The 25323-nt window shown below is 45.0% G+C and overlaps 1 protein-coding gene across 2 annotated transcripts in view; it reads left to right on the forward strand.

The window, feature by feature from the left end:
* Nucleotides 1-25323, forward strand: part of THSD7A (thrombospondin type 1 domain containing 7A) — a 534141-nt gene that overhangs the window by 430522 nt on the left and 78296 nt on the right. For both annotated transcript variants that reach the window (XM_084619828.1, XM_084619829.1), the window contains 2 exons: nt 489-592; nt 23927-24121. In XM_084619828.1, the coding sequence (XP_084475954.1) occupies nt 489-592; nt 23927-24121 (299 nt within the window). The remainder of the gene's footprint in view (nt 1-488; nt 593-23926; nt 24122-25323) is intronic.

Below are 25323 nucleotides of genomic sequence, written 5' to 3' on the forward strand. Positions count from 1 at the left end.
AAGCTTTTGGCAACACTGTATTGCTGGCAATGTGACATTCCTTAGTAAACGCATTCCAGAGTTGATTTGTCTTCCATCCTAATAATATGTCTGTTCCAAGAAAGCCATCAAAACTGAATGCTTGCTGATGAAGACAGTTGCTGGGTTCGGCTTTGATTATCCTAATTTCTGATCTTGTCCTGCCCCTTAATATGGAGCAGCTGATGAAGATGAGAATGAAAAACAATTTGGTGCTCTTCAACACCTGCAATTCCTGCTGAAGTTAACAGGAGCTATAAGCGGAGCACAGCAAAAAAATGATAACAAAAAAGAAAACTCAACGTGCTTCATGCTATTGTTAACTTTTGTTGTGGACAATCTGTGATAGGCTAATAATAAGTAATCATTTATTATTGTTTCTGAAGTAACCTATCATATTTTGCTTACTTACATTTTGACAGATATCATTTAGATGTAGTGTTTCTAATTTATCCTTTTCCTTGTTGCAGGTGGAAGACCCACAAATGGCGCAGATGCCAACTGGTACCATGGTATGTTCGTCAGGATAGTCCAGGTGCCCATGAGACATGTGGGCCTGGACTACAAGCAAGAGGTGAGAGACTTTATTTCTATCCTTTATTTCCTAAAAGTCACTGGCTAAAATGGGGAGGCTAAAATAGAGGTACTACTTCTAGGGGAGGGAGAAGTAGTACCTCTCCCACATTAAAGTTTATCATTGCAGCCGTAAAGACTAGAGACTTAATGTTTTATTAAAATAAATGAAGGCCATCAGGGGGAAATTACTAGATTACCAGCCTGGCAGGACCTATCCCACACCAACCCCTGGAAAATATTTGTTCATAAAATATCTGTTTTAAGTTTTTATTTAAATATTATTACCGTGTGTGACTAAGGTTAATGCTGCTTCTTGTTCAACCATTCTCACCTTTTTTCCTTTGCCCAGAGAAAGAAGAATCTAAAATTTATTCTCATTATCTGGGCCACGTTTTCAAACATGGGTGTAGTAACTACACTCTCAAAAGACTATGTTTTTAGACTTATAAATAGTTAGATGCTTATATACATACCTTCTCTGCATTGAAAATGCTGATTTCCTTGTACATATGTGGTGTTTTGCATGTACGCACACATTTTGGGGGCATGCCCATTATGCTTAGATCTGAGAATCTGGCTTCTATATCTTCCATATGATAGCAAATAATTTTAGTAGCCAAAAGCCTGGTTTCAATGTCACCTGTTTTACCAAGAATTTTTTGTGATAACATCTTCACCTAAATATGACTGCATTGCATAAGGAGAGATTTTTGAGGAGTATTCAGTGAAATCAGTGTGAAAATTGTAATTGCAATTCCCACTTACTGTATTGCAATAATGGAATTGTTCTGAATGACCAGTGAACCCTGAACTTCAGGATATTTTTCTCCCAGTCTCATAGACTTTGTGGCCAGAAGGGACCATCATGATCATCTAGTCTGACCTCCTGCACATTGCAGGATATTTTTCTGTTTTTTTTTAATGGAAACTCTGATCCATTATAACAGTATTGACTTAGTAGAATGCAGAGGAGTTTCCTGAGCAAGAGATGTTGCTGGCAGCATAAGTGAGGTGTTCTAATTATTAGCTTACATGCAATGTCAAAACAGGTTATGATATTCTTTTAGGTTTTCTGTAGAGTAAATCTTTACCTAGTAGCTTCTACAGATGATTCTAAAGATGTTACGGAAATGAATTTAAGGTATACCATGAAATGAATCCTGAAGGTATTGCCTGCTAGTACAAAAATCTGCTGACTGTGTGTAATTCTCCTGATGACATACCACTAGTCCAATCTATTTCTGGACCCCACAGCTTCTTGAGGCAACAATCAGATTATGCACCTAGAAAACAAGATTCTCTCTTTGATGGCAGCAATTCAGGGTGATACAAAATGTTGCCTCCTTGTTTGTATTGTCATGGTAGAAACAACATCTAAATCTGCAGGATAGTTACAACTTTTGCTCATAATCAGTACTGTAGCCTGAAGCACACCCTAAATTATCCTAGCACACAGTTTTTTTATATACAATGCACCATGAGAGTTTTGCTGAGCTCTCCTTATATAGTGCCCTGTAACTCCATTTACACACAGAAACAGTAATACGTAGTTTTGGAAATACTATGGACACATTTTTCAAATTTGGCATAACACTTATTCCCTGAAACACCACACCGAGCTAGCAGGTTTTGAATGGTCTGAGAAAGGTTAAGTGCTTTCTGCAGACTCAGTTAAGTCAGAGGCTTGTCACCCTGTCCAGATATGAGTGGTGGGAATGGTTCTCTGGAGAGAGAGAGAAGACTTAGGGTATGGGAGAACAGCAGTGCTTAATTTGCAATGAAAGAGGTGTCAGAGATCAAGCAGAAAAAAATTTACATTTGTAACTGATGCAGCAAGCTCAGAAGTGCCAGAGCTATGAATCGCCAAGCCTAGAGGTGCCATGGCTTAGCCCTGACAAGCCCTGGCACAAATTAAGCACTGGAGAACAGCCTTGAGTTAGGAACTCTGTGGAGAAAGCTTGAGCTACAGTATATTAATGGAGCCAAACTCCAGGAAAGGGATGAGGTTTCAGTCTACATAGTGCAAACTTAGCTTTAGAGCAGATTGGGAAAGACAGTTGTTCACTTTTGAGATGGGGGCCCAATTCCCTCTCTGGGCTCTCAGATGGGTACCCTGGAACTGTCTGTGTGCTGACATGACCACCCAAATTTGGAAACTGAGGGTCCAGTTTAGGCAATGAAAGTTATGGCTACTCAGCACATCTGAAAGTCAGGCCTGAGCCCAGTATTGGCCTCTCCCTTTTAGGTAAATGACAAAACTGTGCATAGCGTGGGACCATACTTATCATAGACTCATAGACTATCAGGATTGGAAGGGACCTCAGGAGGTCATCTAGTCCAACCCCCTGCTCAAAGCAGGACCAATCCCCAATTTTTGCCCCAAATCCCTAAATGGCCCCCTCAAGGATTGAACTCACAACCCTGGGTTTAGCAGGCTAATGCTCAAGCTAAACTAGCTAAACTAAGCTAAACTCAAGCTAAAGCTATCTCTTCCCCCCCAGTCTCATTTCTACTAGTCTCATTTCTTTTAATCACTGGTGCATATACAATGCTAACTCAGAGACAAGTTGATCAATCTATTTTCTGCCTCTGATTCAAATGGGGCTCAGCTATGGTAGTTCTGTGAGCACTGCAGCTGGCAATCAGAAAAAAAGAAGAGGAATATGATAGAATTTGATTTTGCTGTTGTTACTTTTTCTAAAGTCAGCGTCATCAACTCAGTCCGAGAACATTACAAATGTTTTGTTTAGAGGATGGACTTGCTTGGAAGCCTGTTTAGAAGTTTCACACAAGCAGCTGTTAATCCTGTGATGTGAAGCTATATAAATTACACAGTAGGTTTTTTGTTGTTGTGTTGGGATTGGATTTTTTGTTTGTGTTTGGTGTGTATTCACAGATGAACGATCACTGCATGAATTAATCTGCAAAATATTAATGCAGAACAGAGTAAAAATAACTCTTCTACTTACCTGCTCTGTAATATTAGCATGTGTACTGTATTCTAACAGGAATGGGAAAGACTAATTTGAGGCTTTTCTGTCTGGCAATGAACTATTTGGCAAATTTGAGCAAAATCACGTCAGCTTTTCTAGAGGCATTAGAGAGTGAAATAAATAGACGTTTTCCATTATTTGAACCCATCTACAGCCAAAATGGCTGGGAAATGGAAGTTGAACATTTGTACACAAATAGCCCGATTTGTGTAGAAGTATCGTTGTGCATTCTGGAGAAAATAGGTGTAGTTTTAACTGAGTTTTGTACCTCTGAAAATTGCATACTGAGTATGCACAGTGCATGTTTTTCATGAGTTTCTTATAGGATGATAGTCACTTCTTCTGTCCAGAAGGTTAACATATACGCCACTTAAGTTTTAATTTTAGCCTTGAAAATAGGGCTTAAGTGGAACTTAAGTGGTTCTTAAGTGCACAGGAGTAAATTTCATGCCAAGTGTGCAGCTAAGAGATGCTGCACTATACACAAACATCTAGCTAATTTGGCTTTGTACAGGAAACTGTTGTCCAGGTTTGAATGGACTGAAGCAAGAGCTCCACTGGAGACGTTGGTTCTGTCCCTATTGACTTGGTAAGTTATGAAGGTCAAGGAGAGCTGCTGTACATGTTGCTTGGTGTGCAGGCAAAGAGCCACAGGTTCCCCAAGTTGTAAAAAGATGATCTTAGAATTACTGTAGTATGTGATCATTTAGTTAGACCATTTCATAACGCACATTCATGAAGGGGCAGAGGTGCTGTTTTGCAAGGAATCTTACCTTTAAGCACTCAAATCAGGAAAAGCTGCACCTTCAAATTTAAGATCCTTTTAGTGTAATATTTGTTTATATGAGTTTACAGTACAATTACCGATTTCATCATAGATATTTTTGATGTGTATTTAAAGATGCCCAAATGTTTGTTGGTTTTCACTTTGCATGGGGTGTGTGTGTGTGTGTGTGTGTGTGTGAGGATAAAGATATATCCTTTTGGTGGAAAAAAATTCCCATCTGTGACTAAATGAGACTTTAAGATGGATATTTGTTCTTAGTATTAAATAGTTTCTAACACTTGGCATGAGTGTTACATTTCACCATCCTTTGGCTGCTCTGTGATAATTTTCCTATTATAGTGATATGCAGTGATCATCATACAGAAGCAATCTCAGCAATTTAGTTTCCTGTGGATCTTACTTTTATTTTGTATTCCTATTCAGTAGAACAAATAATTCTCGTTTTTCCAATTTACAAGAACCATCCTCAATTTCGAAGTTCTTCATTTGCACTGTTAGGAGCTCATGTTTCCCAATATTATTAGAACTGTCCTGCTCTGGCCTTCATTGTCTACACACACAGTCAACATCACATACAATTTAGCACCAATGGTGTTAAAGCCAAAGGAACACATGCCACAGAATGGACAGATCGCACTTATACAGATTCATTAGCAGTTTCTTTCACACAAGACATTCTGTTCTATTTGTACTGTGAACACACATTAGTCAGACAAAGTAATTAAATCTGGAAGGAAAAATGGGGAGAGAGATAATTAAAAACGAGTGGAGAGAAGGCTGGTCGTGACAGTCCACAGGTGCAGTTAGAATGACCCTGCCTAATATTGTAACCCTAATATTAATTTTTCACCTATTTTGTTACATTGGGCTTGGTTGACAGTAAAGGTAAGTAGGTGAATCATAATGTTAGGAGAATGATTCATCCTTCAAAACAGTTCTGCTTCTAGTTGTCCTGTATAATGAATGTAACCCTTCTGCCCGTCAGAGTTGGCAGCAACAAGGGCCGGGTTCAATATCTAGGGGTTCCATTCCAATAACACAATGCAAACTGGCTCGAGCCCCCACCCAGTGACCTGGGACCAATATATACCACCCCCGCTGGGCGCCTCCAAGAGGCAATACTTCCCCTCTCGCAAGCACATAGTCTGAGTGTAGCAAAAGTCTTTTAATAACAGAGAGAAACAATGTGGCATTATGTTGGGGAAACACCACCAACAGGATTCATAACACAACCCATGAGCAAAAACAACCCCACCCCAGGCAAATTGGGGCATGCCCTTTTCCCTTTGGTTCTTGAGTCCAGCAACCCCAAATCACCCAAAGTCCCAAAAGTCCAATGCCCCAAAAGTCTCTGTCCCTGGTCAGGGCAGCCCCAGAGTTCGAAAGTTTATCGGCGGAGCTTTACCTCCCAATCTGGGTGGAAATGGGACAGGGGTAAGAGGCACCTTACGTGATCTGAAGCTGACCGCCCCATAGCTCCATAGCGGCGCTCCGCTCCGCCAGCCGCCCCACGAACTCCTTCGCTCAGCTGCGCTCCGCTCCGCCAGCCGCCCCACGAACTCCTTCACTCAGCTGCACTCCGCTCCGCCAGCCGCCCCACGAACTCCTTCACTCAGCTCCACGGCCCACAAGCAGCTCCTGCCATCCACACACTGCTCCGCGTCGAACTGCTTCACCAGCCGTCCCGCAAATTGCTCCACAATATATCTTCAGGCTCCCCCACTACTTAACACAACACTCAGTGATTTCAGCTCTTAGGTGAATTCAGCTTATAGTAGGGGAGCCCCAGTGCTGGTGCACTGTCAGCCCAAAGTGAGCTCAGCAGCCTATAACTAGACTTCTAATGAAATCAAAATTAGCTCTGATATTCCACAGTGGAGAGAGGAGGAAGTGCAATCAGCATGTAAGGCCCTCACCAAGGGGCCCATGCCACCAAGTATTAATACTTGTCCCCAGCCTCTCTCCATTCACACAGTTTTGGAACCCATGACCCTTGCCTAGCGAGTGCTACTTAGTTGATGGTGAATCCCTCCATCATAACAAAAGGCCACGTACAGTTCCAAGCACAGTTCCCATAATCAGGGTAATAGCAATTTATTCTTCCTGCCCCAATAACAGAGACACTGGGGATCCCACAGCAGCCAAAGTGACCATTTGGGCAGCTATGGTCTCATTCTAGGCGTGGTGGGTGTGCCTATGCAAATGTGATCGGCCCCTGAAGTTCTTTTCCACAACTTGCCACACCTCACCACCAGATGTCAGGGTGGAGCTCATCCTGACACTGCTTACATCCTCCCCCCAGCCGAGACTTTGTCGTCCCGACAAATCACACTCCCTTTATACCAACTCATTGGTTTCCTCCAAAGGGCCTCAGGAAGCCCACTTTAGCTTCCACAAGCCTGTGTGCTAAATGTATTGGCTCCTCACTAGTCACCCCAGGTGCATCATAAGTTAACCGTTTCACTGGTCTTACCACCCTGTCTCGTCTATTGAGAATCTCTGTTGCCGAAGTAAGGGGAACATCCTCTTGAGTGACGGATGGAGAGGCTTCCCTGGAGGGTCCCTCGGCTACTGGCGTAGGCCCCTGCACTCCTAGTTCTAACGCTGGAGGGTCCAAGGTGCCCAGGACATCCTCTACCTGTCTGTCCCCATTGTCCAATAACCTGTGTTTGTCATCACAGGGGGGTCTCATCAGCAGCACCGGGGTATCAGAAAGGGGCCTAAATAGTTCCGCCAATGGGTTTAGGGCGGAAAAGGGAGAACTCTCGTTTGGTTCAGCTGATCGAGACTGAAATCTTGTCTCCATCCCAGGATACACCAGGGTTGTGTCTTCCTCCTCAGACTCACTCTCAGATGTGCAGAATAGGGGTAAGTTAGCTGCAGGGGGCCCACTGTCTGTGTTGGATGGCGGCTTTGGTCTAGCACCTCTGTTCTGCCCGGCGGCCCTGCCGTGGCCCATCTCACAAGGGGTGCTTACCAATTCCCCCACAGGGAGCAAAAGGTTTCTATGCACCGTCTTTATTTGCCCTGGACCGTCTTCAGGTTTGATCTTGTAGACCGGCAGATCTCCCAGCTTTTCCATCACCAGGTAAGGTATTGCCTTCCATCTGTCAGCTATCTTGTGTTTGCCAGCAATACCCAAATTTCGCAGCAGGACTCTGTCCCCCGGCTGGAGCTCCTGCGAACGCACTCTAGCATCATATCGATGTTTGTTGCGGTCTGCGTTCTTCCGAGCCGCAGCGGTAGCTAAGCGATAAGCATCCCGCAGCTTTTCTCTTAGTCGGGATACATATTGCTGATGAGTTTCATAGCTATCTCCATCCTCTGATACACCAAAGCACAAGTCTATGGGTAATCTTGGTTCTCGCCCAAACATCAAGAGATATGGGGTGACTCCCGTAGCATCGTTCTTTGTGGCATTGTAGGCATGCACCAGAAATGCGACATGCTGGCTCCAGGTTGCCTTCTGCTCTGGTCGCAAAGTTCCCAACATATCTAATAGGGTTCGATTGAACCTCTCTGGCTGAGGATCACCTTGGGGGTGATAAGGCGTTGTCCTAGACTTTTTAATTCCTGCTATCTTCAGCACCTCCTTCAGAAGGTGACTCTCAAAATCCCGCCCCTGATCAGAGTGTATCCGAGCCGGGAATCCATAGACTGAGAAATATTTGTCCCACAATACTCGAGCAACGGTGGTGGCCCTCTGATCACGTGTGGGATATGCTTGTGCATACCGTGTAAAATGGTCAGTCACTACTAGAATGTTTCCAACATTCCTCTTGTCTACCTCTACAGACAAGAAATCAATGCATACCAACTCCAAAGGTTTGTTGCTGGTGATGTTCTTGAGATATGCAGCCCTCGTGGGCAGAGTTTTCCTTTGAACACATCGAGCGCAAGTCTCACATTTCCTGCGAACATCTTCAGCCATTCGGGGCCAATAGAACCTACTACGAATAAGTTCCAGGGTCCTCTCCATCCCTAAATGCCCAAAGTCATCATGCAGGGCCCTCATGGCCAGGGCTCTGTACTTTTTTGGCAGTACTAGTTGTGCTCGTTGTTTTTGTAAAGGGTCAGTGGTCATTCGGTGTAGCACTCCCTGAATCAGTTTTAGTTTGGTCCATTCTCTCAATAGTAGTTTACCCTCCGGGTTAGGTGGGACAACCGCAGTTGGGCTTCGCCCCTCCCTTTTGGCAAGTAGTGTATCACGAATGTCAATATCTTGCCGCTGGGCTTCTTGCCAGTCAGCCGCATTGAGCATGGGCAAAGGAGATTGGTCTAATGCAATATAGTTCACCGAAGCAGAAGGCATGCATTCAGGGGGCAGGCCCAAAGCTTCTGCAACACATCCCTGAAAGTCTTCACGGGCCTCTGGCTCTCGGCGACTCACACTGCAAATAGCTCTCACTCCATCTGTGGGTATCACAGCAACTTCTGGAGCCTGCGGACGCCTGGACAATGCATCTGCATCTACATTGCTTCTCCCTGATCGGTACTGAATGCTGAACTCATAGCTAGCCAAGGCGGCCACCCATCTCTGCCCTGTAGCATCCAGCTTAGCACTTGTTAACACATAAGTCAGTGGATTGTTATCTGTCCACACCTGGAACTGAGCACCATACAAGTAGTCTCGAAATTTCTCAGTGATGGCCCATTTCAAGGCCAAAAACTCCAGCTTGTGGGTGGGATAGCGAGTTTCACTATCAGACAATCCTCGGCTGGCAAAGGCTACACGTTTACATTTGCCTTCCACTTCCTGGTACAGGACTGCTCCCAGACCCTCCAAACTGGCATCAGTATGCAGGATAAATGGTTTGCTTGGGTCAGCAAAAACTAGGACTGGAGCATGAGTTAGGCAAGTAATGATTTCTTGAAAAGCCCTTTCACATCTCTCATCCCACCGTGGCCCAAATGGTGCAAAGGGGCCATTGTGTCTCTGCACAGGAGGCTTTGGGGACCTCCCCTTATTCTTGGACTTAGATTTGTTCTTGCTGAACTGATGTCCCCTGGTAAGATCATTCAGAGGCTTTACAATCGTAGCATAGTTTTTCACAAATCTGCGGTAGTAGCCACTAAATCCAAGGAAGGTCTTGAGTTCTCTGTAGTTACTTGGACGTGGCCATGTAGTGAGTGCTTCTATTTTATCAGGATCAGTACTCACACCTTCTTGGGACACAATGTGACCCACATACTTCACTGAGGTTCTGCAGAACTGGCATTTGTCAATTGAAAGCTTCAGACCATAATCCTCCAACCTATCAAGCACTTTAAGAAGTCTTTCTTCATGCTCCTCTAAGGTTCTTCCAAACACAATCAGGTCATCCAAATAAACTAACACTTGCAGTAAATTCATGTCTCCCACAACTTTCTCCATGAGACGTTGAAAGGTGGCAGGTGCTCCAGAAATCCCTTGGGGCATGCGTTCAAACTCATAAAACCCTAATGGGCAGATGAAGGCTGTCTTCTCCTTATCTTCTTCTCCCAGAGGGATCTGGTAGTATCCACTTCGAAGATCCAACACAGAGAACCACTGGCTTCCCAGCAAACAGTCTAAGGCGTCTTGCACTCGAGGCATAGTGTACTGGTCGACCACAGTACGGCTGTTTAGGGTGCGGTAGTCAATACACATCCGGATTTTCCCATTCTTTTTGCGGACTACCACAATGGGTGAGGCGTATGGGCTGCGGGACTCTGTAATGATGCCATTCGCAGCCAGCTCCTGAAGATGATGTCGCACATCTTCCATCTCAGAGAGAGCAATCTTCCTAGATCTCTCCCTGAAAGGTCGAGAGTCATGTAGTCTGATATTGTGCTCTACTCCTTTTGCACATCCCACATCCCACTCATGCAGTGAGAACACCTTGGATCTTTCACAAAGTTTCTTCCTCAGGCGATCTTTCCAGTCCTCGGACACTGGTGAATCTCCAAAGTCAAACTTTGCTGGGTCTATTGCCGAAACTGGAGTTTCATACTGGGGTTTTACAATCGACTCAGGCTCAAAGAGGTCTGCTATCTTTTGTCCTTGCTTCACAAAAATATCACGACTCGTTTCATTAGCAATCAATATAGTCACCCTTTCCTGGGCTTCAGCAGGTAGGGTTATGACTCCACTGGGGACCAGCACTCCTTCAGGGAGCTCTCCTCCCATCGGCTGCTCTATCATTGCTAACGTCCCTTTACTGCCTTTCAGACAGGTACTCATGACAAGCACTTCTTGCTCCGTCCTTGCAGGCACTACTAAGGGGGTTGTGCCCGCGTACTTCAGTGCCCCAAGCGGTAGCTCAGATGTGTCCCTTTTAGCGCTCTCAATTTTCCTATAGGCTTCAGCACAAAGCGTATGGATCATCAGGGTATTCAGGTACTGGTCCCCAGCCCGCCTTCTGCAGTAATCCGCGAGTACCTTGAAGAGACTGGAGTTGGTCCCTATCAGCACAGACACATCAGAAGTCCCTTTAGGGTCAGGGCATATTAAGGCAGCTGTGTCTACCTCTTCTCTTACCCCAGCAACCTCCTCTGGGAATTCCAGGTGCACTATGACATACCCTTGATAGGGGTATTCATCCATGCTGAGGCCACATAGGCCAAGGCCAGTCAGTGGCTGTATAGGCAGGTGCCTAAGCATCTGTTGGTAGAATGACTGAAATATAATAGTCACTTGAGATCCAGTGTCAAGCACTGCTTTACACTCCACCCCTTCGATCCTCACCATGACCTCTGCTCGAGGCCCTATCAGTCCTGCAGGGATCCCAGCTGGACAGTCTTTTCTGGGGGAATCTTCAAATCCTGCAGACCTGGGGGGTCCCCGTCCCCAGACCCTCTGGCAGCTACCGGATCTCTCCCAACTGATCCTCAGCTTTCCATACACTAAGGAGGGGTTTTCTTCATTACGGCACTTGGCAGCACTGTGTCCATCCTGACCACATCGGTAGCAGAAGAATTGACCTTTCCCCCTTCGCCTGGGGGGGATGGTGGCTCTAAGTGCGGGCTTCTCAATCGCCACAGTTTGAGGCTTCTTATTCCTAGAAGTCTTAACTCGGTCAACGGTACTTTGCAGCTCAGCTATCCGTTCCATCAGGACCTGCATTTGTTGGGCAAGTTCCTCTCTGGTGCTCACCATCAGTACACTGGCCATTTGCAGTGGTGTTGTGCTGGCTGGCTCCGATGTTTGGGCTTCCCAAAACTCACTGGCAGCCTGCCTTTCTTCCTCCTCTCGGACCTCTTTTATCAGCTGGGAGTAACTTGGGGGATGTTCCCGTCGTTCTCTTAGCCGGAGATGAAGTAGAATCGGGTTCTGATACTGAGTTCCTCTTACAATTTGAGCCAGTCTGGTCTGATCCATCTGCTCAGCAGTCACTGCTCCCCTCATGACAGCTCTCTGAAGCAGTCTCTCCAGTCTCTGTATGTAGGCTGAAGCCTTCTCGCCCTTTTGTTGTCGGGAATTAAGGAACTTACAGTAGCTGTCTTCAGGGCCCTCTACGCTCCCAAAGTTGTGTTCAAGGGCCTCTAGGCAGTCCTTCACACTGACCCCAGGGTCAATGAGCTTCAGGGTGCGAATCACATCTAATGCTGGGCCGCCAAGGCTCTCTATAAGGCATCTTCGCTTTTCTGCATCTGGTACGGCCCACTCTTGCAGCATTTCAGTGGTATGCTCTAACCAGGGTTCAAACTCCTCCTCCCCAGCAAATAATCTTAACTTACGACAAGAGTCTGACTCAGCATGGGGAAGCACAACCTTTTCCAATATTTGCCCCAGAGCTTTTGTCCAATCATCAGCCGAGGCTGCAGCCTCTGAGCTAGAAGCTGCTGAGCCAGGGCCCAACAAACCTGACATATTAGCCATTATACAAACAGTAATTTCCTCAAAATATAAGCACAAACAAAAAAAAATATAAATTGTTTCCCAATGTAGTGGATCACTCAACAGGTGCTTGCGAGGGGTACTGACCCAGGCGATCCCGGACGAGCCCCCAAAAATGTAACCCTTCTGCCCGTCAGAGTTGGCAGCAACAAGGGCCGGGTTCAATATCTAGGGGTTCCATTCCAATAACACAATGCAAACTGGCTCGAGCCCCCACCCAGTGACCTGGGACCAATATATACCACCCCCGCTGGGCGCCTCCAAGAGGCAATACTTCCCCTCTCGCAAGCACATAGTCTGAGTGTAGCAAAAGTCTTTTAATAACAGAGAGAAACAATGTGGCATTATGTTGGGGAAACACCACCAACAGGATTCATAACACAACCCATGAGCAAAAACAACCCCACCCCAGGCAAATTGGGGCATGCCCTTTTCCCTTTGGTTCTTGAGTCCAGCAACCCCAAATCACCCAAAGTCCCAAAAGTCCAATGCCCCAAAAGTCTCTGTCCCTGGTCAGGGCAGCCCCAGAGTTCGAAAGTTTATCGGCGGAGCTTTACCTCCCAATCTGGGTGGAAATGGGACAGGGGTAAGAGGCACCTTACGTGATCTGAAGCTGACCGCCCCATAGCTCCATAGCGGCGCTCCGCTCCGCCAGCCGCCCCACGAACTCCTTCGCTCAGCTGCGCTCCGCTCCGCCAGCCGCCCCACGAACTCCTTCACTCAGCTGCACTCCGCTCCGCCAGCCGCCCCACGAACTCCTTCACTCAGCTCCACGGCCCACAAGCAGCTCCTGCCATCCACACACTGCTCCGCGTCGAACTGCTTCACCAGCCGTCCCGCAAATTGCTCCACAATATATCTTCAGGCTCCCCCACTACTTAACACAACACTCAGTGATTTCAGCTCTTAGGTGAATTCAGCTTATAGTAGGGGAGCCCCAGTGCTGGTGCACTGTCAGCCCAAAGTGAGCTCAGCAGCCTATAACTAGACTTCTAATGAAGTCAAAATTAGCTCTGATATTCCACAGTGGAGAGAGGAGGAAGTGCAATCAGCATGTAAGGCCCTCACCAAGGGGCCCATGCCACCAAGTATTAATACTTGTCCCCAGCCTCTCTCCATTCACACAGTTTTGGAACCCATGACCCTTGCCTAGCGAGTGCTACTTAGTTGATGGTGAATCCCTCCATCATAACAAAAGGCCACGTACAGTTCCAAGCACAGTTCCCATAATCAGGGTAATAGCAATTTATTCTTCCTGCCCCAATAACAGAGACACTGGGGATCCCACAGCAGCCAAAGTGACCATTTGGGCAGCTATGGTCTCATTCTAGGCGTGGTGGGTGTGCCTATGCAAATGAGATCGGCCCCTGAAGTTCTTTTCCACAACTTGCCACACCTCACCACCAGATGTCAGGGTGGAGCTCATCCTGACACTGCTTACATGAAGCTTTTATTACAAATCGTGTCAGTGTAAATGAACATGTCACAATTTTAGAGCTCGAGTTTGGTGTGGAGGAAAGACAAGAAATGGCTTTTTTATTTTGTTAACAAAATTGCTTTTCTTTCAACATATATATTTAAGAGAAAAAATAATGAACTTCAGTGGTCATATAAAGTGATGGACTGATGTTCCTAACTAAAATCAAACATAGTGCAGGCTTGGCTTCCCTTGATACAGAAATTCCAAAGCATTTCATTCCTGACCTGCAAAATAATTGATATTTTGGTCACGGACTGTGTACACATACCCAGAGCAAGGGCTCAGATCAGCCCAGCAGCATGTTCAACACTCCAAAGTTACCCCAAAAGAGGGGATAGCACCCACCAGCCTTTTGGGGAAAAGCAAATGAAAAGTTTATGTGAAGATTTTGCTTCTCTTGTTTAGCTCATCAGAAGCCTCTGGCTCTTTAAAATGACAAACTGAAGGGATTAAATTGGACTATGACTATTTGTTGTTCTGCCACCGGCTTGCTGGGTGACCTTGGGCTAGTCACATCACCTCTCTGGGTCTCAGTTTCCCATCTGTAAAATGAGGATAGGGATGTAAAGTTCTTTGAGATACACTGGTGAAAATCTATAAAATCTAGATCTTTTGAGTATTACTTAGGCACAGTAGCATATCAGCTGTAATCTAAGGTAAAGGATTCAGCTGTCTGGCCACAAACTCCTACCAACAAATATTTCTCTTTCTGTTTAAAAAAAACAAAACAAAAAACCTAGGAAATTAAATGGGAAGAAACCTTGTTAATACAGAGTTAAGGTTGCCCAGTGATAGCTCGTGCCCTTCTAGAACCTCAAGTTCAGCAAAACTCAAACTTCTGAAAACCAGGAAATACAGAGATAAGGTAAATGCCCACCAACCTCAACTCTTCTCTCTTTGAGCAATGCCCCAATATACCCATAACACACACACACACTCACTCTTCCTTTTCACTGTAATGGACAGGTGTCACTTGCACTATGCTCAGTGAGCCTACTCCCCTGACATAATACTACACTTGTAAAATTTAACATGGTTTCATACTCTTCTATAACCTCATCACACTTGCCACAAGATACCACCTACACCTACACTTTCCTCTCCCCATCATTAAATCCACAGACTGGTTTCATATCCCACCACACTACTGACAATACCCATGTCAAGTAGACTCGAGTGTTCTGGAAATGACCCAACTACACAATTCTGTAATGAAATGATGCAGACTGGAACCTCAAGGTACCTGTGCACCTCCTTCCTTTGATAACACACATGGGAGGACAGGGCTCAGACTCAGATCTTCTCATATCACAATCACAGCTCTTCCATTTACTCCTCCACCATTCAGTACAGCTACTCCTAAGACAGAGAATGCAGCTAGAGTGAATGTACATAATTCCCAATGACTATTGCCAACCCCAGGGGGGGCTGAGTTAAGATTGCACCATTTGTTTACCTTAATTTTGTATTTCCTGCCTTTCTGAAGTTTGAGTTTTTCTGAATAAGAGATCACTGGGCAACCTTAACTCTGAATTAACAATTTTTTTTGACATTTAATAAATAAACGAATGAAAGTCTTTTGTAAAGCAAAGGGACCCCAAAGCTGTTTCATCTATAAACTTGTAAAATATATTTTTATGCTGCTTGGCCATTGCGACTTAAGTAATTCAATAAAAAATAAACAAACAAAAATGGAAGGAAGCAAAAATGGTATTTTGTTTTTACCTACACATGGGAATCTGGGAGGCAGTGACCATGAGTTGGTTGAGTTCAGGATCCTGATGCAGGGAAGAAAGGTAAGCAGCAGGATACGGACCCTGGACTTCAGGAAAGCAGACTTCGACTCCCTCAGGGAACGGATGGCCAGGATCCCCTGGGGGACTAACTTGAAGGGGAAAGGAGTCCAGGAGAGCTGGCTGTATTTCAAGGAATCCCTGTTGAGGTTACAGGGACAAACCATCCCGATGAGTCGAAAAAATAGTAAATATGTCAGGCGACCAGCTTGGCTTAATGGTGAAATCCTAGCGGACCTTAAACATAAAAAAGAAGCTTACAAGAAGTGGAAGGTTGGACATATGACCAGGGAAGAGTATAAAAATATTGCTCGGGCATGTAGGAATGTTATCAGGAGGGCCAAATCGCACCTGGAGCTGCAGCTAGCCAGAGATGTTAAGAGTAACAAGAAGGGTTTCTTCAGGTATGTTGGCAACAAGAAGAAAGCCAAGGAATGTGTGGGCCCCTTACTGAATGAGGGAGGCAACCTAGTGACAGAGGATGTGGAAAAAGCTAATGTACTCAATGCTTTTTTTGCCTCTGTTTTCACTAACAAGGTCAGCTCCCAGACTGCTGCGCTGGGCATCACAAAATGGGGAAGAGATGGCCAGCCCTCTGTGGAGATAGAGGTGGTTAGGGACTATTTAGAAAAGCTGGATGTGCACAAGTCCATGGGGCCGGACGAGTTGCATCCGAGAGTGCTGAAGGAATTGGCGGCTGTGATTGCAGAGCCATTGGCCATTATCTTTGAAAACTCGTGGCGAACTGGGGAAGTCCCGGATGACTGGAAAAAGGCTAATGTAGTGCCAATCTTTAAAAAAGGGAAGAAGGAGGATCCTGGGAACTACAGGCCAGTCAGCCTCACTTCAGTCCCTGGAAAAATCATGGAGCAGGTCCTCAAAGAATCAATCCTGAAGCACTTGCATGAGAGGAAAGTGATCAGGAACAGCCAGCATGGATTCACCAAGGGAAGGTCATGCCTGACTAATCTAATCGCCTTTTATGATGAGATTACTGGTTCTGTGGATGAAGGGAAAGCAGTGGATGTATTGTTTCTTGACTTTAGCAAAGCTTTTGACACAGTCTCCCACAGTATTCTTGTCAGCAAGTTAAGGAAGTATGGGCTGGATGAATGCACTACAAGGTGGGTAGAAAGCTGGCTAGATTGTCGGGCTCAACGGGTAGTGATCAATGGCTCCATATCTAGTTGGCAGCCAGTATCAAGTGGAGTACCCCAGGGGTCGGTCCTGGGGCCAGTGTTGTTCAGTATCTTCATAAATGATCTGGAGGATGGTGTGGATTGCACTCTCAGCCAATTTGCGGATGATACTAAACTGGGAGGAGTGGTAGATACGCTGGAGGGGAGGGATAGGATACAGAAAGACCTAGACAAATTGGAGGATTGGGCCAAAAGAAATCTGATGAGGTTCAATAAGGATAAGTGCAGGGTCCTGCACTTGGGACGGAAGAACCCAATGCACAGCTACAGACTAGGGACCGAATGGCTAGGCAGCAGTTCTGCGGAAAAGGACCTAGGGGTGACAGTGGACGAGAAGCTGGATATGAGTCAGCAGTGTGCCCTTGTTGCCAAGAAGGCCAATGGCATTTTGGGATGTATAAGTAGGGGCATAGCGAGCAGATCGAGGGACGTGATCGTTCCCCTCTATTCGACATTGGTGAGGCCTCATCTGGAGTACTGTGTCCAGTTTTGGGCCCCACACTTCAAGAAGGATGTGGATAAATTGGAGAGAGTCCAGCGAAGGGCAACAAAAATGATTAGGGGACTGGAACACATGAGTTATGAGGAGAGGCTGAGGGAGCTGGGATTGTTTAGCCTGCAGAAGAGAAGAATGAGGGGGGATTTGATAGCTGCTTTCAACTACCTGAAAGGGGGTTCCAAAGAGGATGGCTCTAGACTGTTCTCAATGGTAGCAGATGACAGAACGAGGAGTAATGGTCTCAAGTTGCAGTGGGGGAGGTTTAGATTGGATATTAGGAAAAACTTTTTCACTAAGAGGGTGGTGAAACACTGAAATGCATTACCTAGGGAGGTGGTAGAATCTCCTTCCTTAGAGGTTCTTAAGGTCAGGCTTGACAAAGCCCTGGCTGGGATGATTTAACTGGGAATTGGTCCTGCTTTGAGCAGGGGGTTGGACTAGATGACCTTCTGGGGTCCCTTCCAACCCTGATATTCTATGATTCTATGATAACAACAGACTTACTGAAATACAGCATTCGTATTTAATTACAACAACAACAAAACGTGTTAGCTTATGGCCCCTTGTGGCTTAGTTCAAGTGACACTATCAGACAGATCTTTAATTATATCAAACATCAAAGTCCCTTGTCTAGAAAATTTAGAGTGCAGTTTATTTCACACTTCTCTTCTGGGAGATGATAATTGTTAAATAGGGAAACAGTTTCTTAAGTGAATTGTATCCACTTTACATTTGATTTTTCTGATAACTGTACGCTCATGTTTTATGTGTACACTTCACAATCACTTGTGTTCAATCCAGTAACAGAACAAGCACAACCCTTCCTCTCGATGCTAATGTGTATAATCAGTTTGATATGGGTGGGTAGGATTGATTATTAGCCAGGCACTGAATGCCTTTATAGGAGTTGAAAACATTGCTTGTGATGAAGGTTGAACAGAGATCTCAGCTGGGCATTTATAGAGTATAATTAAAGAGCCATGGGCTTGGCAAGACGTGGTGAGCACCTGAAGCTCCCTTTGAATTGAACTAGAGCTGTGGATGCCCAAATTCAACCCTATGTGGAAAAAATGTGAATGACAGTCTAACAACTTCTTAAATACTTAAAGAAATGCAAAAGTGCAGCTGGACATGGATTATTACTTGGCCAAGGTACCATGTCAACAAATTACAAAGTTGTCAACACCATGTATTGTCAGCAGCAGAAAAACTAACCATTAAATCAGTAGTGTAACACAGTACAATTGAATCAAAAGCCAGTCACTTGGACCTAGTGGCATGGAATGGTGCGTTGTTATGGACGCTGGGAGAGTCAATGTCAGGAGCAGGTTCGGTATCACAACCTACATTGTATATTGTATTGTCATGGGACTGAAATCTTTAGTTTTCAAGGATGAAGCTTTCTCCTACTTTGGTTGCTTCAGTGCACAACTGACAGCTGATCCTCGAAAAAGAAGAGGTATTAGCTCTAGAGGGAGCCTCTCATCTCTGTCTGCCAGATAAAAGTTAGATGCACAAACAACATAAGATTCTGAAAGAGGGTGTGACAGGCTGGAGACGTCTGTTAGAAAAGTCATGTTTAATAGCCAAGAGAGAGTTGGTTTTAGAAAAACTCCACCCATACTGGTGAAACTGCCTTCCCCAATGAACAGGGTGTAGGGCCAGACAGAACCCACTTTACTAGATGGGCAGACTCATCTTTGAAATGCAGTCTCTGAGGTGGATTGTTAAGCCTTTTGAAAGCCATCAAAAACCAGTTGCAGAACACTTCAATCTCTTTGGTCACTCGATTACAGACCTAAAAGTTGCAATTCTTCAACAAAAAAACTTCAAAAACAGACTCCAACGAGAGACTGCTGAATTGGAATTAATTTGCAAACTAGATACAATTAACTTAGGCTTGAATAGAGACTGGGAGTGGATGGGTCATTACACAGAGTAAAACTATTTCCCCATGTTTATTCCCCCACCCACCCCCCACTGTTCCTCAGACATTCTTGTCAACTGCTGGAAATGGCCAACCTTGATTATCACTACAAAAGGTTCCCTCCCTACCCCCGCTCTTCTGCTGGCAATAGCTCACCTTAACTGATCACTCTGGTTGCAGTGTGTATGGTAACACTCATTGTTTCATGTTCTTTATGTATATAAATCTCCCCACTGTATTTTCCACTGAATGCATCCGATGAAGTGAGCTGTAGCTCATGAAAGCTTATGCTCAAATAGATTTGTTAGTCTCTAAGGTGCCACAAGTACTCCTTTTCTATAAGCATTTGTGTTTCTTTTCTGTAACTGAGACTGTCTTGCCTAGTTTAACGTTTGCAAAGTGTAAATGTAGATTTGGTAAGCAACCTGTTTCTTTTCGTTTTTGCTCTATTTTCTTTCTGTTTTTAACAAACCTTGTTCCGATTAAGAAATCTGCTTTTGTTTGTGGTGAAGGTTCACCTAGTCTTTCCTCAAGGAGAAAAGGCACCCTGTAAACTCAAAAGAGACACATAGGAGGAGAAAAAGGTTCTGAATCCTAAACCCCTCGTAACTTTCACCTCGATCAATAAAGCATGGACAGAAATGTTAACTTCCTGTGAGGCATATTACAAAAGGTGGTGATGAGCAAATGCCTGGGGAGACACCAAAGGACCAAGGAAGAGATAAGCATTGGTGGGAGGGTTAGGTGAAAATGGCTAAATAAACAGCATTGGAATAGTAAGCAAATTCAGGAACTAGCCCGATAGCTCAAATTCATAACCCAAATCTGACAAGAAACAAAACCTCATCAACTTCACACTGTTTCATTCAAAGAGGAAAATGGTGTGTGTGAGAGAGACAACTAAGTGCATCAAAAATGAGCAAGCTAATGCCTGAAGAAGCAGAGGGTAATCCTTGGATAGCATAAAAGTCAGCAGATGACTAGTCAGCACAGCTAAGAGCAGTACTGAGTCTGTTTATGTCAAGAGTGGTTGTTTCAATCTCCCAGTTGAGCCAAGGATCAAGGGGAATTGTTAAGGTTGCTTACAGCAGCTTTTCATTATTATTCTCCTCTGTTCCCCCTGAAGCAGCACCATGCAGAAGCTAAGTGCAGCTTAAGATTCAACCCCGTTTTTTTTTTCATTTAGGGCCTTCTAATAATATTTTAAGGTAATACTGAATTATCAGTCAGAAACTTCAATTTTATTGTAATGTCTCAGGAAAAATAAAACACCACCACACTAAATTCAAATTAAAAACAAAATACACATAATTTATAGAGATACAAATTTCTAGTTTTATAGTTAAGGGCATTTTAAATATAGTGTATTGTTTCTTTTGTAAGCCGTCGTACCAAAGCAGTACTGTGATTTCTTGTTGTTGTTGTTTTTGTTTTTTAAGAATCTAAAGATATATAAGGCAAGACCGAATGGTTTATTTTCCAAATGTTTATTCCTTCCTTTTCTTCTTGAAGGAGCTAGTTTTTCGTAGATATTTTTACTGCTTTAGAAACGTTGCACCTAAACCTATTTATGGTTCCCCATCAGCAGCTGAACATAATTATGCCATACTTTGTGCAGCATAATTGAGGTTTTTTTTCAGTTCACAGTCCAGTAAAACCATTGTTGTCAGTAGCATAAAAACACTGCTGCTGAATTATTCATTAAAATGTAATATAAAGCTCTGTTATTTTTTCACGTTTTTAGTGGACTGTATTCTGTTTATATGCTATGTTACTACTATCAATTGGTAACCCAAATTACTTTCGCAGTTGTGAGTTATTGTGCCATACTGTGTGCTGTCATAAACCAAGAAACATTAACGTGCCATTGTTCCCATTGAAAACAACACAACTACAAGTTTTCAATAGAATTAACTTGTAATAATACTGGAATTATCTTGGGATAAAAGGAAGTAAAATGTATTTTATTATGGTACTGTATTTAGACTAACGCTATAATTCTATCAACAAATAATAGTAAATGGGGTATGGAGGATGTTTGCATGTGATATAACTGTTTAAATTCAGGTGGAAAAGGTAGTGATAAAGAAGTGGCATTCAGTAATTCTGAAAAGGAGGTGCAGTGGGGAGATTATATATAAAGTTGCCATATATACTGGTGTTCATGGGATAGACCTGGTTTTCAATATCATGTCCTGGTGTCCCAGGAACTTCTTTTTGGGACATCTGAAATTTCCATTTCCCCCCTTCCCCCATGTAATTAATCAAAACAATACAGATTTTATAAGTACAAAATGTTAGTTCCAACATACTGTTACCCTGCTGTAAAATGTTTGTACACCCATCTCACTCTCATCACACAGCTAATGTGTTTTAGCCCAGCCATTGTTCAAGGTTGTCGTAAGTTGTCAGGCAACGATGTTACAATACCTGTCTGAGAAGTCAATGACTCATTCTAATCACTCCAAACTTTGCTGCTCTCAGAATCGGAACACAGAGCTGGATCCTTACTTTGTGTTTATTCTTCTCAGTAATGTGTTGTATTGAAACCCATATTCAAACTTCGCAGTTTTCAATGGGTGGGATCCTACAGGGGTCCCCCAATGTGACCCCACAGGCAGAGGTGCTGGAACAATTTTTATATAGGGGGCCATTGAACCAAACTGTAAACCCTGTATATAATGGAAACTATTTCAAGCCAAAGAGTGTGGCAGCACCCTTAGTTCCAGCACCTATGCCCATAGGCATGGGTGGCAGGATTCATAGGCAGGGATAGGCTGTGCCTTCCCAAACAGCCTAGCGGGGCCCTGCCCACACGCCACCCCCAGGCCAGGCACCCTCCTGTGGTTCCCAGAGCGCTATGCCTTGGTTGGTTGGCCCAGGCTGGCTGGGGCTGGCTGGTCTGCCTCCCGCAGGGAGTCAGGGCAGCTGGTGCTGGGGCTGTGCCCCTGGAGCACTGGGACTGGCCACCCCACCTGGCTGCCAGGAGCCCCAGGGCTGGGAGCACTGTTGCCCAGCGCACCAGAGCTGGCCGCATCTCCTGGAGCACTGGGGCTGGGGTCTCACCCCTGGCCGCCTGGCGCTGGGGCCGGGGGCCGCAGGGGTGTGTGTGGTCTGGGCTCCTGTGAGGGAGGGAGGGGTGAAGGGGGGCAGATGGAGAGGAGCAGGGCCTTGGAAACAAGGGGAGTGGCCAGGGGTTAGCCTCCCCCAACAGTCGGGTTACTGGCCATCCATGCCCATAGGGATTGATTCTTGGCCCTACGCTTTTTTTATCAACGACCTTGAAGAAAACATAAAATCATCACTGATAAAGTTTGCAGACAACACAAAAAATGCGGGAGTGGTAAATAATGAAGAGGACAGGTCATAGATACCGAGTGATCTGGATTGCTTCGTAAGCTGGGCACAAGCAAACATGTATTTTGACATTGCTGAATGTAAATGTGTTCAGGAACAACAAATGTAGGCCGTACTTACAAAATGGAGAACTCTATCCTGGGAAGCAGTGACTCAGAAAAAGATTTGAGGGTCATGGTGGATAATCAGCTGAACATAAGCTCCCAGTTTGGCATTGTAGCCAAAATTGTGAATGCAATCCTGAGATGCATAAACAGTGGAATTTCAAGTAGGAGTCAGAGAGGTTATTTTACCTCTATATTTGGCACTGATGCAAATGCTGCTGGAGTACTGTGTACTGTTCTGTGCTCATAATTCAAGAAGGATGGGATGTTGATTTTTAACAGGAGGAGTAATTAACCATTGGAACAACTTACAAAGGCTCATGGTGCATTCTCCATCCTGACCATTTTTAAATCAATATTGGATGTTTTTCTAAAAGCTCTGCTCTAACAATTATTTTGGGGAAGTTCTGTTACTCTGTGTTATGCAGAAGGTCAGACTAGATGATCACAGTGGTGTCTTCTGGTCTTGGAATACGTGAATTCTGTTCATGTTCTTATATTGCACTCATACTGTGGTATCTAAGTTTGGGTCCATCTCAAAAGGAAATGTCTAACATAACTTGATTATGTGAAAATCTATGAGGGGTGGCAATTCCTAACAGGATTTACTGCTGTAATATTATATCACAGTGGAGGTTACCTTTTAATATTGTATTGTCGGTAAACATCAATAAAGAAATAATTTAAATAGACTAAAGTATCCCAGAAATTTCAGATCTACACATTTAGCTGTAATGTATAAACATCTGTAAATATTAGGCCGTTGTGTTACACATAGCTGTTCTGGGTTTTATCTATGATTTAGTAGCAGAATTTTGTCTGACCTACTGTATGAAATGTGGGCATTCCTGGCTAATTGCTACGTTATAGATCAGTGGCTCTCAATCTTTCCAAACTACTGTACCCCTTTCAGGAGTCAGATTCTCTTGCGTACCCTCAAGTTTCATCTCACTTAAAAATTACTCGCTTTACAAAATCAGATATAAAAACACAAAAGTGTCACAGTACGCTATTACTGAAAAATTGCTTAAGTTCTCACTTTTACCATGTAATTATGAAGTAAATCAATTAGAATATAAATATTGTACTTACATTTCAGTGTATAGTAGATAGAGCAGTATAAACAAGTTGTATGAAATTTTAGTTTATTCTCACTTCACCAGTGCTTTTTATATACCTGCTGTAAAACTAGGCAAATATCTAGATGAGTTGATGTACCCCCTGGAACACCTCTGCATACCCCTAGGGGTACATGTACCCTGGTTGAGAACCACTGTTATAGACTAGATATAAGCCTGACAGCTCTTTATAAACTCCAAACTTATTTGTTTCCAGCAATTACTTGTCGCAGACAAGATGGAGGACCCGCTGACATCAGTGAGTGCCTTAAATATGCAGGCCCTTTACCAACATTAACACAGGCCTGCCAAATTCCTTGCCAAGATGACTGTCAGTTCACAATCTGGTCAAAGTTTTCTTCCTGCAATGGGGACTGTGGAGCAGTCAGGACGAGAAAGCGCTCTCTTGTTGGTAAGAGTCAATGGGTTACTGAAACATTGTTTATTATTAGCTGCTATTTATTTTATTTTAAACTTATACAGTGCCCATCAGTCTGAAGGATACCCAAATGCATACATCATTGACAAGCAGGCAGCTCTGGGGTCCAGGGCAACAACCAAGCAGATAATTGGCATGCACTACACAATACTGCAGGGTCTCAGGGAGGACAATATCAGTAAAGGACACTACAGCAAACTCTAGGATCATAAGAAAACTAACATGGGATTACAGATGAAGTCATGGTCTCTTCTATAAGACTGGTACACAATAAACTGCATAGCAGACCATTTATCATTCTGAAGGGCTGAGTCAACACTACCTGTGATTCCACAGAGTTGAAATATTTAAAGCAATATGGTCCAGGCGCATGGAAGTCAATGGCAGTCCTTCCATGAACTTTTGTTCAGCCCCTAAATCAGGGGTGGGCAAACTTTTTGACCCAAGGGCCACATCTGGGTGGGGAAATTGCTTGCAGGGCCGGGGCAGGGGGTTGGGGTGCAGGGGTAGAGTGCAGGGTGTGGGAGGGGGTGCAGTGTGCAGGAAGGGGTTCAGGGCAAGGGGTTGGGGCAGAGGAGGGGTGCGGGGTATATGAGGGGGCTCAGGGAAGAGGGTTAGAGTGCGGGGGGGTGTGGAGTGCAGGAGGGGGCTGAGGTACAGGAGGGGTGCGTGATGCAGCAGGGGGCTCAGGGCAGGGAGTTGGGGTGCAGGAGGGGTACGGCGTGTGGCAGGGGGCTCAGGACAGGGAGTTGAGGTGCAGGAGGGGTGCAGGGTGCAGCAGGGGGCTCAGGGCGGGGAGTTGGGGTGCAGGAGAGGTGCTTAGGGCAGTGAGTTGGGGGCAGGGTGCAGGAGGGGTTCAGGCTCCGGCCTGGCACCGCTTACCTAGAGTGGATCCGGGGTGGCAGCGGCACATACTGGAGCCAGGGTTGGCTCCCGACCGGCCCCAGCCCTGCGCCGCACCGCACCGCTCCAGGAAGCGGCCGGCATCACGTCCCTGCGACCCGTGGGGATGGGGGGGGCGTAGAGGTCTCCACGTGTTTCCCTCACCTGTGGGTACCTCCCCCGAAGCTCCCATTGGCTGGGTACCCCATTCCTGGCCAATGGGAGCTTTGGGGGAGGTACCCACAGGCAAAAACTGCATGCAGAGCTCTCTGCCCCCCTCCCCCAGGGGCTGC

This window comes from Lepidochelys olivacea, assembly GCF_965140295.1.
Source record: "Lepidochelys olivacea isolate rLepOli2 genome assembly, chromosome: 2".
Lineage (NCBI taxonomy): Eukaryota > Metazoa > Chordata > Testudines > Cheloniidae > Lepidochelys > Lepidochelys olivacea.